This window comes from Mus musculus, chromosome 4, assembly GCF_000001635.26.
Source record: "Mus musculus strain C57BL/6J chromosome 4, GRCm38.p6 C57BL/6J".
In the NCBI taxonomy this organism is placed as follows: Eukaryota; Metazoa; Chordata; class Mammalia; order Rodentia; family Muridae; genus Mus; species Mus musculus.
In genome coordinates, this window is record NC_000070.6 from 82,952,268 (window position 1) to 82,969,231 (window position 16,964).

The window sequence follows — 16,964 nt, forward strand, 5'->3', positions numbered from 1 at the left end:
TGCCTCCCAAGTGCTGGGATTAAATGGGTGTACCACCACTGCCCGGCAAGGCCTAACTAACAAGGAAAGAACAAGTCACAAGGACTAAGCAGATACTTCCCAGAAGAAGCAGGGACTCATTTTAGAATACGCCTATTCTATAGTGTTAAAGGAAATACAGAGATGGGTGTGAGAATTAGCAAGATAAAGGGATTAGCAGATAGGCTGGTGATACTTCACAAACCAGGGGCAATACTCCAGTTTCATTTACCAGAGAGCCATTAAAAACGATCATCTCTAAAATATAGCTCAGTTATAAAGTGCTCGCCTAGCATACACAAGGACCAAAGCTCAACTCTCATCACCACAAAATAAGTAAATAATAAAAATGAACAGAGTCCCCTTCAAGTCAGGCACAGGAATGGGGGATCTTCTGCCGGGAGGAGCTTTATCCCAACCCCCAGACTACAGATAGAGAGATTGGGATGTGAAGGAGCTACTTACTGCTGGAGGCTATCTCTTAATGAAAGCTGGAGACAGAACTGGCTGTAAGTCACTCACAAGGCACAACTCACAACCACTGTGCTGTACCACCCCCTCTTCAATAATCAGAACTAAATGGGCGAATATCATGTGAAAATAGATTAGAAACATAAAAGCCAGTAAGATTCGCTGGGGAATATGAATGGCCCTATATGTTCATGTGTTTTAACACGTGGTCCCTAGTTGGTAAAAGTGATTAGGAAGGATTCAGAGGTGTGGCCCGTTGAAGGGGCTGTGTCACTGGGGGTGGGCCCTGAGGTTTCAAAAATACAGGCCATCTCCAGTTAGCTTTCTGCTACCTGCTTATGGCGGTTAAGTTCTCAGCTACTGCTCTGGAGCCATGCCTGCTTGTCTCCTGCCAGGTTCCCCACTCGGATGGCTATGGACTAACCCTGTCCAAACTGAATGTCCCACTACTGCCTTGGTCACAGTATCTCTTCACAGCAATAGATAAGTAACTCAGACAAATCTCTTAAGAAAACAAAAGTGAAAAGAAAACATCAAGATGGTGTCATTTATTTTACATTTATTCATTGTGTGTGTGTGTGTGTGTGTGCGCGCGCGCGCGCGCGCGAGCACGCGTGTATGAGCATGTAGGTCAGGACAATTTGATCTGCAGGAATTGCTTCTCTGCTTCTACCATATGGGTTTGGTGGATTGAAATCAAGTTGTCAGGCTTGGTGACAAGTTCCCTTACCCAGTGAAATATCTTGTTGGCCTGAAATGGTGCAATTTTACATGAGTGTTTTTAACAAGAGCCACTAGTGCACACACATACCACATGACATGACACACACACACTCGTACATACACCATACCAACCCTCCCCCCCCCACTATACACATAAACTCATACAACACACAACACCCCCCTTACTCCCACTCCCACCCACACCCAAACCCTTTCTCTGTCTTTCAGGATATTTGCCAAAGCCTGGAGATATCTTCTTTGTTTGTTTGTTATATGAGTGTTTTACATGCACGCGCATGTGCATGAGTGTGTGTGCTTGCGTGTGTGCATGGAACTTGAGTTACAGATGGCTCTAAGTCATCGTATGAGTACTGGAAACCAAATGCAGATCCTCTGCAGAAGCAGCAAGTGCTCTTAACCATTGTATCTTCTGTCCAAGCAAAATCTGGAGGTATCCTTGGTTGCCAGGCATGGCAAGATTGTGGAATTTTGTTTCAAATGACCTAACTGGTATTTGGGGGCATACTGTGCTTTTTTTCTCTCCAATTGAAATGCAAGAATCAAAGACCATTCTAAATTCAAATGAAAATCTAAGCTGCAGACGCTCTGAGATAACCGCAATAAACACAGGGAGGCAGTAAGAGGAACAAAGAAGGCAGGGGAAATGAAATGTTGTGGGGCACTTTTGCCAGGAGCACAGCCACCTCTCGGGGGAGGAAGAGCACCCAGCTCCCCCTGCTGCTGCTCCAGATAAACTACAGACCTGTGCATCCTAAATGTCTCCTAAAGGCATCCTCTCTGCCGTTATGGTAATCACAGCATATCACATCACAGCTGGAAGGTGAAAGGTTGTATGTAATATGTCCTAGACAGAGCTAAGCCCATATTCCTAAGAGAAGAGATGGTACAACCAGCTACTCCATATCACTCTCTTTGAAATAAGTTGTGCTGGGCTGGGGAGATATCGCAACAGTTAAGAGCACTGGCTGCTTTTTATAGAGGACCTAGATTTAGTTCTCAGCAGCCCAAAACCATCTGGAACTCTGGTTCCAGGGTATCTGACACCCTCTGGTCTCCACAGACACCAGGCACACAGTAGACACAGACATGCATGCAAACAAAGCTCATACACACACAAAAAGAATTTACATTAAAAATTTAGATCTCTGGGGGTGGGTGGGTATGGGGGACTTTTGGTATAGCATTGGAAATGTAAATGAGCTAAATACCTAATAAAAAATGGGAAAAAAAAGAAATGTAAATGAGCTAAATACCTAATAAAAATGGAAAAAAAAGAAAATGTTCAAATAATAATAAAAAAATTTTTAGATCTCTTAAAAAGTTATACTTGTGAAGTCATGAGAAATATAATAAGCAACTGATAAATACCTTGTTAAGGAACATAAATTAAAACAACAGAAAAACAGAACACAATGTTGTGCAGTGATAAAACACCATACAAAAGAGCAAGAGGAACTCCCAGGTGCTTGTGGCATGGTTTCTCCCATTCTGTAAAGCGAAGGAAGTGAGAAGATAGCCTGCACTAACATGTTACTTGCCATGTGTCAAAATGCTAGTGTATTCCATTCGCCTGGACACCTTGACCTGGACATAAGTGTCCTACTTAACTTAAGTTTCTGCTGTGGTAATAAAAACTCTGGCCCAAACCAACTTGAGTAAGGAAAGGGATTCAGCTTACAGGTTACACACTCCATCACCAAGGGAACCCAAGGTAGGAACTGAAGCAGACACCATGGAGGGACACTGCTTACTTGCTTGCTCTCATGGCATGCTCAGCCAGCTTTCTTCTACATCCCAGAACCAGGGGATATAGGTTCCAGGAACCAGGGCCAGGTTGTACCACCCACAGGAGAATGGGCCCGCCCACATCAATCATTAGTCAAGAAAATGCCCCCAGAACTGTCTACAGTCCAATCTGATGGAAATAATTTCACAGCGGAGACTCCATCTTCCCTGATGTCATGTTGTCAAAACCCAACCAGCACAGTCATATTTTTGCAGAGAAGAATAAATATGCTCAGCGTCATCTACCTCGGATCTGTCTGACTGTTCTTAGTTATAGAATACATTTTATAACTGGAAAACAAATAAGTGAAATATAATATAAGCACCCCCAAAGACAAGAATAACTCATATGAAGAAAAATTATTTCAGGACAATTATAATTATTGCACGCACATAAAATAAAGTTGTTTTTTTTAATTGCATGTAAATCACAGAATTTAATCCTGAGCATCCTGGAAAACGAGGCTGAACAAGGAAGCATTTAGTCAACAAAGCATGGATCAAGGACAAAGACGATTTGATCTGAAAATGTTTGGACTCTGGGATTGTGAACAAGATATGATTCTTAACATCCTGGTGTAAGTTACATCATAAATTATAGAATAGTGGCAATAAAGTATCAAGAACTTATATTTTTCCTTCATTTCTTTGTTTTTGTCCTTTTATTTTGAGTTGTGTGTGTGTGAGAGACAGAGAGAGAGAGAGAGAGAGAGAGAGCACGAGCGCACGCAACATGTGTGTGCCTGATCCCTATGGAAGTCAGGAAGTTTTCTAGGCCCATAGCACACAAATGTGTGTATTTACACTAGCTCATTTCTACTGACAACTACTGGTCTCTCTAAGCATGGACAAACACACTCTTACCTTTGCCCATGTCTTCAATGATGATGTGACAGTCAAATGCAGGTGACCTGTTGTCCTCATCCCAGAGGTAGAAGGTGAAGCTGTCTCCATCCTGGGAGTCCGTTTTACCAGCATGCGTGTATCTTAGCAAGTTCAGGTCCACATCCTCCTGGGTGCACTGCATGCCAGTGGAGAGAGGGACCCAGTCCCTCCCTATCTGAAAGGTGTCACAGTTAGGCAGGCACCCTGGCGTCCCCAGCTCAGCTAACGGATATGCTTCCCACATCCTGAAAACCTCTGATAGGAACACTTGGGGGAAATTCTACACTAATTTTTGCCATGGGACCTCATATTTTTTTCCTTTCGACAAAATATATTAAAATAATTAAAGACCTTGGGTGAGAAACAGCTCCAACCAGAGGAATTTTGACAAATTCGTTCAACAGCCCTGGTATTTCCGAGGTATTCATCCTCACCAATCCTGGCTGATTAAATAACCCAATTAACGAGAGCAGGTGGGCAATCGATTGCTGAAACGGGTTGCTTAGAAATGAAATGTGTTTCTTTCAAAATTCCCTTTTCAAATTTTACTTTATTTTTTAATTTTGTGTATCTAATAAAACACCTTTTCTTCAACATGGCTTGTGTATCCAAGCTCACTGGGTAAAACAAAGCCAGAATATACTGATATCTCCCCCACCCCACCCCCCAGTCACTATCTATCCTTACTAAAAACTAAAGAAAGCTTTCAGATTCCCATCAACCCCCCTACACATACATGCACACACACATACACATACACATACACACGTACACACAGGCACACGTGCATACACACAGTAAGAAGAAAGTATAAACCATCCATTTTCCATCAGGATCTTCAAAGCCCAAGTCAACCATAAGTAAGTGTTTGGGGCAGAACTGCGGCATTTTTGTTAGAAGAGGCTTTTATGCTGGCAGAGTGGCTAACAACTGGGGAAGTATTAGGGGATAGAATACTAAACCTATATTGCATTAATAACCCCACTTTAATTCTCTTCAGTCCCAAGCACAGCTTTTCTTAAGAAGAGCTCGCAGAAGTCATTCCACACAACTGAAGGAAAATGTCATTTCCAGTGACTCACCATGCACAGGACTCGTCAGTTTGCCTGTCTGGTCAACAGACTAAGACACCCGTAAGTCATTTCTGTTTTCTCTTCTCTTGGTCATCCGCCTTAGTTCCCAGAGAGTCTTAGCCCTGCTCACACACAAGCCTCCCTTCTCCTGAGTTCCTCTACCTGGTGGGATTTCTTCTTCTTTATTATTTTGCCCACCTGACATTTGCAGACCTATGTTATACTACAGGTCCACTGGGTAAAGCTACTTAGAGTACAGTAGTTAGGCTGCTTTTTTTTTTTTTTTAAAAAAAAAATGAGGTCTATTTGCGAATAGAGATTTTCAGACTCTTTTTAAACTAGGCAGCAGGGGCTCCTATTTAACTTTTCCTCTGGATAATATTCTCCTAGAAATAAAATATAGGGGAAGGCATCATTTGCCCTCTTGTTTCTAATTCTTCATTTGCATTCCCAAATATGAGTTTGACTTGACAGAATCATCTGATGCCAGAAAGAAGAAAGAAAGAGAAACTCAAAATGAAAAAAACAAAAACAAAATAAACAAACAAAAATGAAGGGGAGCTAACAAGAAAACAAGAAGCTGTAAGAAGCTAGGGGGCCCAGAGGCCCAGTCCCTAGCCTCAGTTAGCCAGCCTCAGTGAGCCCTAGGGAGGTGTGAGAAGATGGTGCACAGCCTGCTGGGACTCTGGACCCATCTGGATCCTCTCATATCCAAAGCAAGTCAGGCCCCAAGCCACCCAAACGTGTACACTCTCACTGTGTTTCTGCTTCATTACGCTTTGAAATGAAATCAGGACACAGCTGTACCTCAATTTAAATCAGCGATTGCTCTTCTCTCTGACTCTCTGTGGTACCCACGCTCTGTGACAACCAAGCTGTTCCCCACAGGATGAATCCCCTCTGCTTTTCAACTCTAAGCCTAGCCTGTGTTAGATTAAGACTCACGCATTCAGGTAATGACATCGCGGCTGGCTAGACATTGTTGCTAGTCTCTAGCCACCATTCAGATCAAGGTTTTGGACCCGTGGGTCAGCCGACCTCCTCAAGTGGCTGATCTATGATTCGTGTTGGACCGGCTACTAAGCATCATGCCTGCAACCTGAATAGATCAGACCGTTCACTCTCACAGGACTAAGAGGAATCACAAGGACTCCTCAAGCTCCGGGAACAGTTAGCACCAGAGCTCCAGTGACTTAACCCTTCATGTACCCTCACATTTCCATGATTGTTGCTTTCTATTAAAGGGTTAAGTTTGGGAACACGTACAAATACAGGTGTGTAGATTTACTGTCACACCGGTGTTTTGCCAGATTCTAATACAGCAGTTAGTAAGATAGGAGAGCCATCACTGAGTGGGGTAGGAGGATTGCCACACGGAGTGTCCCTAGTGTAGCTTTGGATTCAAGATTTTGTCCTCTCACAGATTCGCATGAGGCTGGGAGGAGGCTTCATTAAAAAAAAGACACTAATAGGTGCAGATTTTAAATGCTTCCATGCTCCCGAGACGGCTTAGAGTATGGCAGAGAAAATGAGAGAGGCAAAGGGAGGGGTGCAGGAACGGGAAAGGAAGACACAGGCATTAAGGAGTGAGAGAATAGAAGGAAAAGAGGGAGGGGAGGCATGGGGGAGAGAGGAAAAGAAGTGGCAACAGATTTAAAAGTTTTCTAAACAGGAAAAGTAAATATTCTACATTTGAGTGAAAACTATGCTTATACTAGAATAAAGTCAATGGTACAAATGTGTGTTGATAACATGTACACCTGCTTTGGGAAATGAAGGTTAAAGGGCTTTTGTGTGGGTCATCCACCCCTAGTCCCCAGCAAGTCTAGGGCTAGATAGATTGCTCAGTGATTGAGAACACAAACTGGTCTTGCAGAGGACGGGGGTTTGGTTTCCAGCCCTCACGTCAGGCAGCTCATAAGCACCTATAATTCCAGCTCCTCGGGATCTAAACTTCATGGGCATCTGCACACATGTGGCACATATAATCTCACACAGGCACACGTACATGAAAAAGGTAATAATTAATTAAATAATTGCTTTAAAGGGCCACTTACCTTAAGTTGAAGTTGTCCATTTTGGGGAAGTCTTTCAAATACATAGTGAATCTTCTCTCTGGGCGAGTCTTTATCTGTGGCTGAAAGAACAGCACTAGACAGGACGCGAGTATCGCCCACAGCCATTGAGATTTCAGCCTTCCTAGAGAAAGGAAAGGATGGGTGTTCATATGAAAATGGAAGGCATAGGCCATCAGGGGACACTCATACTGGTTATCATGGGCTATCACAGATCCCACCCTCAAGATATAAGTAATAAGCAACAGCCAAAGCGCTGGAAACAGTCGTATACCAAAGTCTGGAAAAGGAGTGTGGCCTAAGTGAGAGATGCTTCTCATTATTTACATGAGTGCAACATTATGCCTTTATGTTAAACGTAGTTTATACAACAATTTTGTTTCTGTTCTCTCTTCTAACGTTTACAACGTCTCCATGAAGAAAGCAGGTCAGGTGTTATAGATCTAACCATATGGCCAGAACCCTACTGAAAGCAATTTATATAATGTTCCAAAGCTCTTCCTGAAGGCCCTCCTGAGGTTGATACTCTTGCACTATCTCTGGTCCTCTAATCTCCTCCCTCCTTCTGAAAAGGCCCCTGGTGCATGTAGTCTTTATAGCAGCTCATCTTCCTGAAGAAGTGGACCCTCCAGGCTGGCCCCTGGCATCTGGATGGCTAACTGAGAGCATGAACAGACAGGGCAGCCATGTGCTGCTTCCATGTGACCACTGCAACCTTTCCCCAGCTCCACCCAAGTGAGGAAGGGGGTCTCTTCCTACCAGCCTTCCAGCTCTCCACTGTGGTCACAGTGAGCTCACCTATGACGACTCTATCTGCCTCACAAGTTTTGTTTTTGAGAAACATGGGGAATCTTGAAGTCCATGGCCTTGGGACCAAAGACACCGAGTCTCACAACTGATATTAGCAACCATCAGGTCTTCTCCAGAGAAGCCCATGCCTGACACGTCATTCTAACCTCTCTCATTCAAAGAGGAATTCTTGTTAGCCCAGGACTGGCAACTTCCCTGATAAGAGTGGGGAAGATGAATCACAGCATTCTAGAGGACTAATGAGTCAGGTGATTGAGGCTTTTCAAGATCATTGCTATCTTCTATAAGATGAAAGATAGCCTCAAATCACTACTTGATAAGGTTGGTAGGAGCAGTGTCAGGATTACATGACAGCGAAGAAGTACCACAGTCTGGGTTGCCTTAAAGGGGATGCTGGGATAAAAGACTGTGTTACAAGTAATTTATATAGAAAGGGATCCCAGAAGTAGAAAGATGGGAGCCAGTGAGAAGGGAAAGGCGTAGCAGTGACTGTTTTACTCTGGAGCATTTTTACATGTCTTTCTTGTAACAATCATATGAAAAGAGTGATAGCATCATCCCCATCCACTTTCATACATACTTCAAAATTAGAAGCTAGGGTCCGGATAGGAGGAAGAAGCCGTGGTGTTTGTCTTTCCAGCCCAAGTTGCTGCTCTTACTACAATATTTTCTAATCCTGTACCATGTTCCTTTACATCTCAGGATCATTTTTCTTTACATACATACATATATTTTCATCGAGCATATAGCTTGTGAATATCCAGGATGATCCCGTGTCTTTTCCTCTGTGAATGGAGCTGTCTCTGTCACTCTGTCTCACTCAAGATTTCTGAACCACTAGCTATGGCCAAGGTCTTAATAACAAAAGGAAGTGAACAGAGGGTCAGACTGTCTTTGTGTTTCCAGAACAGAGAGAACCGCTTGTAATAATGACAATGAAGGATATTTGTGATCACTCTCTGTGTACAATCTCTGGAGCATTTTTACATGTCTTTCTTGTAACAATCATATGGAAAGAGTGCTAGCATCATCCCCATCCACTGAGAGGCAAAGAGAAAGATAGAGAGTGTGTGTTTAAGGCCACACCTCTGATAAGCAGCTGTCTCTGTCACTCTGTCTCACTCAAGATTTCTGAACCATTAGCTATGCCCAAGGTCTTAATAACAAAAGGAAAGAAGGGAGAAGATGGAGATGTAGAAGGAGACAAAGAATGGAGGGTGTTCTGGGAGAAAGGGAAAGGAGTTCTACTAAAAACCAAAAGGGTAAAAGAAAAAGGGCAACTGCTGCTTCCTTCCTAGGGAGAAAGGGAAGGAGGAAGAGAAAGGAAAAAGGCAACTGTCTGAACTACAGCAGACCAGTCGACCAGATCCGACCGTTGCACTCCATGCACAGGAACTGAAATGTCACCCCGTGGCCCACAGGTATGCTCAACAGTTCTGCTAATAGAACACTTTCCTCACAGAGGATGGATTCAGAAGCAGAGTTGAAAGAGATTGGGGATTCTGCAGCTGTCGCTGTCGCTGGGAGGCCAGCAGCAAGGCGGTGGCTCTTCAGAGGACAGACTCCTTTTCTTCTCTGCTCCTGGCCAGTGAGTGGCAGATGGATTCATAAAATCATGTGTAGGAATGGTTTAGTAAAATGTCTGACACTTAGTAAGTACTGAATAAACACTGGCTTTTATCTTTCTCCCTTCTTCACGTGTTGACGACAAAGAGGTTTGTAACAGTTTAATATCCTCCCATCCTACTGTCACAGATCTTCCAATAGAGTCAAGGCTGGCCTCAAACTCACTGTGTCACCACAGGCTAGCCTCGAATTCATCCTTGCTTCCTCTTGGGTTCCAGAATGACAGCATCTTTCACATCCATAAATCAATGTCAAACCAATCTGACACCTCATCATTGAAATAAGGATACAGACATTTCATATATATTCTTGGATGAACTGATACCTGAGAATCAGTCTTCCAAAATACTATTATCAGCATTTCCCATAACACTTTCTTTCTTCAGAGCATTTGCAGCCAATAAAGGATGATGTTGATCTGACAGCATAAGGTGGGGATTTGCCTGGTCTCTCTTCCCTACATAGTCCAGGAGACTTTGGGAGGTTTAGAGATTCGCAGGAAGGTGTTCCCATCCCAGAAAAACTCAGTCTATTTAAGGCTTAATGGCTACATCATTAAATAAGAGGGGTCTCAGTGGAACCCCAAGAGCCAGACACATGTCTGCAGCTAGTTCTAAAGACCTGCTAGACCTCGTGAAGATCTTTGCAGTCTGAAGTGTGACACTTGACAACTGCAGAAGAAATTGCTAGTATTAGAGAAATGCAATGGTATGTAAGTTTTGCAGTTCATGTTACTAGAATTCTGGGTCGTATTGTGATATGCAGTAGTGGGGTGGTGATCCGTCAGGGACATAGTCCAGATGGGCAGACAGTGAAGCAGGATAACAAAGTGGGACTGAGCGTCTCCCTTGATCGCTTTTAGTTAAAAGTTTGATGGTTAGCCAGGCGTGGTGGCACACGCCTTTAATCCCAGTACTTGGGAGGCAGAGGCAGGCGGATTTCTGAGTTCGAGGCCAGTCTGGTCTACAAAGTGAGTTTCAGGACAGCCAGGGCTATACAGAGAAACTCCATCTCGAAAAACAAAACAAAACAAACAAAATAAATAAATAAATAAAATAAAATAAAATAAAATAAAATGTTTAAAAGTTTGATGATTGTTAGCAGTTAACATCGTAACTCAAGTTATAGATTGCACCTTGCACGCCATGCGCGTGCGCATGTGTGTGTGTATGTTATGGTATATGTATGATTATGTGTCTTTTAAGGACTGACTGTTTCAGCTATCTTCCTAGCCTCTGCTCTGGCTACTCCTGATGCCTGAGAGGCAGGGCAGTCATAGAAGATGGGATCTGTGGGAGCCTGGCATCTTTCTGTGGACCTAGTGTCACAAAACTTTGTGGACATCAGAAATGAACTCTCTCAGGCAGCTCACTTGCTTAGCGTTGGTGTCTCGTCATTCACTGGGGTAATGTTTACTGAGATGGTTTTAAGGATTTTATGTTTCCCGTCTGACAACTGGATCACGAAGTTATCAGCAGAGCTCTCTGAGTCGTCGTGGGCATAGACCAGCTTCATTCCTGGAAGAGAAAAGAGGAAAGGGTCTTCCTTCTTGTTGACTGTCCTCATGCCCCAGATACTCCATTTTAATACCTGGTTTTGGTGTTCAGAAAACTCACTAATAAATGTATTATAGGGACATGAGCTCTGTTTTGTGGAGTCATTCAAAAGCTCATTAAATTTTCTTATTTAAATAAGGAAACCGCATAAACCATAAAAGAACAAAGTTATTACAGTGTTTAAATGAATATAAGAAATGAATTCTTGTAGGAAATTAAAGTAAAATCTATCTTGGGCCAGTCATCAAAATGAATTATAAGTAGTTCTAAACATCACCATGCAAACTACCTTTAGTCATTTTTAAAAAAAACTTCCTAATGGTCCTTTAGATAGATATTCAGTTGAAAACATTAATTTACTGTTTTCAAAACTAACTACAAATCTTTAGAAACACCAATGGATTTATGCAAAATGTTTACTGACATGTGACTATTAATGCCAAGAAATAAAAAATAATTATTTAAAATAAATAAGTTATGAAAATCTATAGCATAGTATATCCATATAATAAAACACCATAGTTACCAAAACTATTCAAGGTACTATTGAGAATGTACATGAAATGATTATAATATGAGTTATCTAATATGTCAGGCAATTGATAAATTCTGTATGTTTAAGGGTGGAATATTTGTGAGAATATATTTACATTGTATGGGTTACTTTTAATATGTTCATAAATGAACCAAAAACCAAAATACAAATAAAACCTAACTTTTGAAAATGTCATCAAAATATACATTTATTTAAGAAATTTTATTTTTTTTTTGTTCAAATTAACCATGCTATCCAAACTTACATGATGAGTGCATGGTACTTATTTAATCTGATAAGAATAACCAATAATATAACTTAAAAAAAAAAAAAAAACTCTCGGGCTGGAGAGATGGCTCAGCAGTTAAGAGCACTGACTGTTCTTCCAGAGGTCATGAGTTCAATTCCCAGCAAACCACAGGGTGGCTCACAACCATCTGTAATGGGATTTGATGCTCTCTTCTGGTGTGTATGAAGACAGCTACAGTGAACTCACATATATAAAATAAATAATTAATTTTTTAAAAACCCTCTTTTTGGGCCTTCAAATGGCACCCCACAACTTCCCCCAAAAGCACAAGACAAATAAATAAATAAATAAATGTAAAAAAATATTTTAAACTGTATTCTTTCCCCTTTAGAAACAGATTCCCTGTGTAGCTAAGGCTGTCCTTGAAAGCCTTGAGCTCTTGGCCCTCCTATCTCAGACTCCTTAGGTGCTGGTATTACAGGTATGCATATAGCTCAGCAAACAAAAATGAATGAATGAGAGTACATTTTAAGCTATTATTCCCTTCCCCAGTGTTTGTAACAATGTTATTTGCTGCACATAAGGACAGATTTGGTCAGATCAACCTCAAAGTTCCAGAATCCATTTCTTTACAATTCACAACTGAGATGATGAATTGGCTTTTCATATTCAAACATGAGATGTCATCTGCAATTATTACAAAATAACCTTTGGGACAAAGAGACTACATTCTAATTAGAGAAATAAATACTTAGAAGACAGTAGGAAACAGGCCAAAAAGTACGAGTGCAAAGGAGGCACAGAGGAGAGAGGCCTGGAGAGTAGCAGGCTTCCTGTGGGAGGAGAGCAGAGCCATCCTGGTGCCATCCTGGTCAGGGTGACGGAAGACCTTCCGGGTCGGGGAAAGGAAACACGGAAGAGAGGAGTGTGAGGTTAGGTACTGATTCTAGAACTGCATATTTGCTCATGTCTTTAAAAGTATTTTTAAACATCGAAACTGGGACAAGGCCTTTTTAAAAAGTAATTAAAAAACAATTCAGCCTGCTCCAGTGTGTCTTTTCCCTAAAGAAGGCATTATCTCCACAGAGACTAATGAATGGTTATTATATGTGGATCTATATTTGTTTCAACTGTAAAAATTTTGGCAGACAAGCCATGATCTGAATCGTTTGAGAAGGAAAATTTAAATTATGATTAAAATTCTATGTTAAAATACCGAAAATCACAAATATAATTGTTAATGGTATTCTAAGAGTCATAGAAAACACATCATTACATCTTCAACTGCCTACAGTGTCTGGCTAGGGCTGTCTGCCCCTTGTTAGTCATGAGCCCATAATTCAGACTGAAGAGATAAGTATATATGCTTCCTTGCCCCACATTTCTATGATTTGTTTGTATCTTTAGTGGAGTAAAGCAGTTCTTAAATTTATGTATTAATTAACAAAAATTTGCAAGCACAACATGGCATTTTGATATATGTGACGTGCTGGAATCACACTTTGCTTTCCCTTATATGTGAATGTGTGTACTCTTTAATGTTCAGCTACCCTATACACTATTTACTATAATCATCACTGTGTACAAACATATGCCTCAAATATTGCCCTTCCCTCTCCTTTACAACCTCGTGCCTTTTTTTTTATTGTTATTATCTCCTGAGTCCAATATTTGTGGTTTTAAATTTTCTTGACGGACTGAAATTTCCTACCCTTTGACCAACAGCTTCTCATTTCTCTCCTCTCCCCCTAACCTCTCTGGTAACCACCAATTTAATTTCTGTTTCTACTATTACGACTTGTTTAGAGTCCCCACGGAGGTGAGCTAAGTCACTGCATCAGGTAAGCAGAAGCGGCTCACGATCTACCATTCTTGAGAAGGTCCACGGAGAAGCTGTGGATTTCGTGTTGCAGCTGCTTGATCTGATGGGAGTCCTTGCTGATGGCAGCATCGACGAGCAGGCCGTGCTGGGGCTTGAGAGCGATGCTGAAGAGCAAGGGGTCCTTGGGAATATCCCTGTCAGTAGCACTGATGATGGAAGAATCCAGTTCTACCATGTGCCCCTCATACACCTGAGCGGAGCAAGCCGGCACAGTGAGCAGTAGAAAATAGAACCTTTCCTCTATCTACTTCTTTTGAAAAAGCTACTTTAAAACCCACCCAGTTATATGAAGATATCCCATTTCAAATTTTCCATGGCATTTTCAGATACTGAGTTCTAGAAAAAGAAACTTCTAGTTAACAGGAATGTAAAAAGAGATCTATCATTTCCCTCATGTCTTTTCTAAAGATTTTAAAGTTCTTCTTAGTTCCATGCACAGCATAGGAGGAATGATTAAAACATCAACGTGGGGCTGGTGAGAAGGTGCAGTAGGTAAAGGTGCTTGCCACACAAGCCGAGACAACCCAAGTTCACACACAGACACCCAGGCACAGGCATAGGCACACACACTCGCACACACACTCACGCGCGCACGCACACACACATACACACACACACACACACACACACACACACACACATACACACACATACACTTGTCCACACACACTGGAGTGCTTATTGGATCAAGAAAGCCACTAGCCATTTGGTACTCAGTTGACTTGCCCACGTCCCTGTTCTTCCTTAGAGAGAGGCTAGAACAAGAAAATATTTGTTTTCTGTTCTGAAATACAGCAAGATCTAAATACTCAAAGAGTATAAATCCTACGCATGCTCCCTGGGGATCTGCCCGGCCACTGTGCTACATTCTGAAGGTAATATAAATGTTCTCAGGAGTCAAAGTCAGGAGGAAGGACTGGGAAGGCCTGCCTATCAACAGTGTAGCTGGGGAAGGAATACCAAGAGCCGCTAGACATCCAGAAACAAGACGCATAAAAGAGTGGAGGCCAGCAGGCTGTCTTCACCGCGGAGCGGTCACATCATGAGAACCTATGCTTTCTCTCCAGTGTCTTCCAGTGGCTCCGAAGGGACCTTCCTGCAGCCACACTGATATTTGGCCAAAACCAGTGCTGCTCCTAGCTGACCTTTTTGTATTAAAGACCGAAATCACATCACAGATTAGTTCATAATGATGTAGCTATTTAAAAACTTCTGTCAGTGTCTCACTCTCCCTAAGAACTCTAATAAAGCAACTCAAAAGCATGTAATTCTCCATTTTTACTAAGCTTAACTAGGAAGCTTCCCCCTAGACTGTGTGGTAATGGATCTCATTTACAAAAAATACTAAATTCACCCACAAGATCGCCAAGGAATTTTCTAAAAACAAAACAAAACAAACAAACAAACAAAAAACCTACAGGATTCTTTTTTGGAAATGAAATTGTTTCTTGACATTATGAAAATAAAAATTTTTATTTTTATGTGCAATGGTGTTTTGCCTGCATGTATATCTATCTGGGTGAATATGTCAGATCCCCTGGAACTGAAGTTACAGACAGACAGTTGTAAGCTGCCATATGGGTGCTGGGAATTTAACCTTAGGTTCTCTGGAAGAGCAACCAGTGTCCTCTCAGCCATTTCTCCAGGCTGTTAAAAATTTTTTTACCAGAATAAAAAAGTTTGAATTAACATACTCAGAAAGCAGATAACTACTAAGACACAGGTTTGCACATGATTAAAATGCACTGAAATATTCTGATGGAAGCCCAGCTATCTATACAATAAGGAAATTTCCTAAGAGGAAAGATAAATGCAGTTATATGAAAAAAAGAAAGAAAAGAAAGAAAAAGGATGCTTGATGCTTAAAAGTTGTCTCTGCCAATGCTCCAAGGGCCTGTGCATGATTTGCGTAGATGAGAAGGCTTGGGTGAAAGACATGATCACTCCCACAAAGGGATGAGGGACAACTTCCCAGAGGACGAATTATTCCAAAAGCCCTTGCCTCAGGCAGAAAAGACAGTGAAAATAGGTGTGGAAAGGATCATTTATAGATTTTTTTTCCCTCATATAATCACTGAAGGGCTCTCCAGAGTAAGCCACGAGCCAAAAGAAGAGGAGAGGCAGGAGTTGGCTCTTAAATCTCATGCTGAGGTGACACTCATGTGCCATTAAGATTCAGTAGAAAATTAAAATCAAATAAAGACATTCACATTCAGAATGTGATTATTTTTAGCAAAAAAAAATGAGGGGAAATAATGAGTTTGGTCAATATTAGTAAAACAATGGCGCACTAACTGTACTGCAAACATTCATTCATTACGGTCACACTGTGCTTGGCCAACTAAATCATCATGGCTGACTTTCAAAAGAAAATTTACATACATTTTCAAAGATGGGGAAACAGAAACTTGAAGAGAAATAACCTGCCCAAATACAAAAAAAAAATTCAAAGCAATCCCCAAGTTCCTTTGAGGCCAAAGCCTGTGTTCATTTGACATGTTAATGCATGAATATAATGTATGAACTAACCATATATAGGTGCATAATATTTAAAAGGAACTACACAGTGATTGTGTGTGTGTGTGTGTGTGTGTGTGTGTGTGTGTGGTCTTATACTTTAGAGAGTAAAGCATAAAGTCGTAGGGTATCATTCTCTTATTTGTAAGTAAAAACATACAGAAAAAATTATAGTATACAGACATAATTCTGACATGTTCATGAATCTCTTGGGTTACTTAGCTTGTTTATGCTCACTTTCTTCGGTAATGAAATAAAAAGCAACAATATAGAACCTAAAAGCCTGTTGTGAGGACATCTATGAATGCATCCCAACTATGAATACTTGGAACCTATAACCCAGTAGGTACTTTATTACACAGACACATAGACAGTCACAGACATACAATCTCACTCACTCACACACACATGCATGCACACACACTCACATTATCTTTGCCATGACCATTATTATTAGGCTAATAGTCCACAAGTGATTAATTATGTGACATAAGATTCTGATTTTCGGGGCTGGAGAGATGGCTCAGCATTTAAGAGCACTGACTGCTCTTGCAGAGGTCCTGAGTTCAATTCCCAGCAACCACATGGTGGCTCACAACCATCTGCAATGTGATCTGATGCCCTCTTCTGGTATGTCTTAAGAGAGTGACATTGTACTCACATACATAAAATAAATAAATCTTTAAAAAAAAAAAAGATTCTGACTTCCTCACTCCTCACCAAACTAACATTGGGGG

The 16,964-nt window shown here is 41.4% G+C and overlaps 1 protein-coding gene across 11 annotated transcripts in view; it reads right to left on the minus strand.

The window, feature by feature from the left end:
- Nucleotides 1-16,964, minus strand: part of Frem1 (Fras1 related extracellular matrix protein 1) — a 154,587-nt gene that overhangs the window by 54,348 nt on the left and 83,275 nt on the right. For 10 of the 11 annotated variants that reach the window (XR_390326.4, NR_154662.1, XM_006538013.4 and 7 more), the window contains 4 exons: nucleotides 13,696-13,900; nucleotides 10,860-11,004; nucleotides 7,034-7,175; nucleotides 3,883-4,078 (listed from right to left, as the gene is read on the minus strand). Coding sequence is in view for 8 of the 11 variants with exons in the window: in XM_006538013.4 (XP_006538076.1) it covers nucleotides 3,883-4,078; nucleotides 7,034-7,175; nucleotides 10,860-11,004; nucleotides 13,696-13,900 (688 nt within the window). In the remaining 3 variants the exon portion in view is untranslated. The remainder of the gene's footprint in view (nucleotides 1-3,882; nucleotides 4,079-7,033; nucleotides 7,176-10,859; nucleotides 11,005-13,695; nucleotides 13,901-16,964) is intronic. The other variant, XR_001784157.2, reaches the window with a different exon arrangement.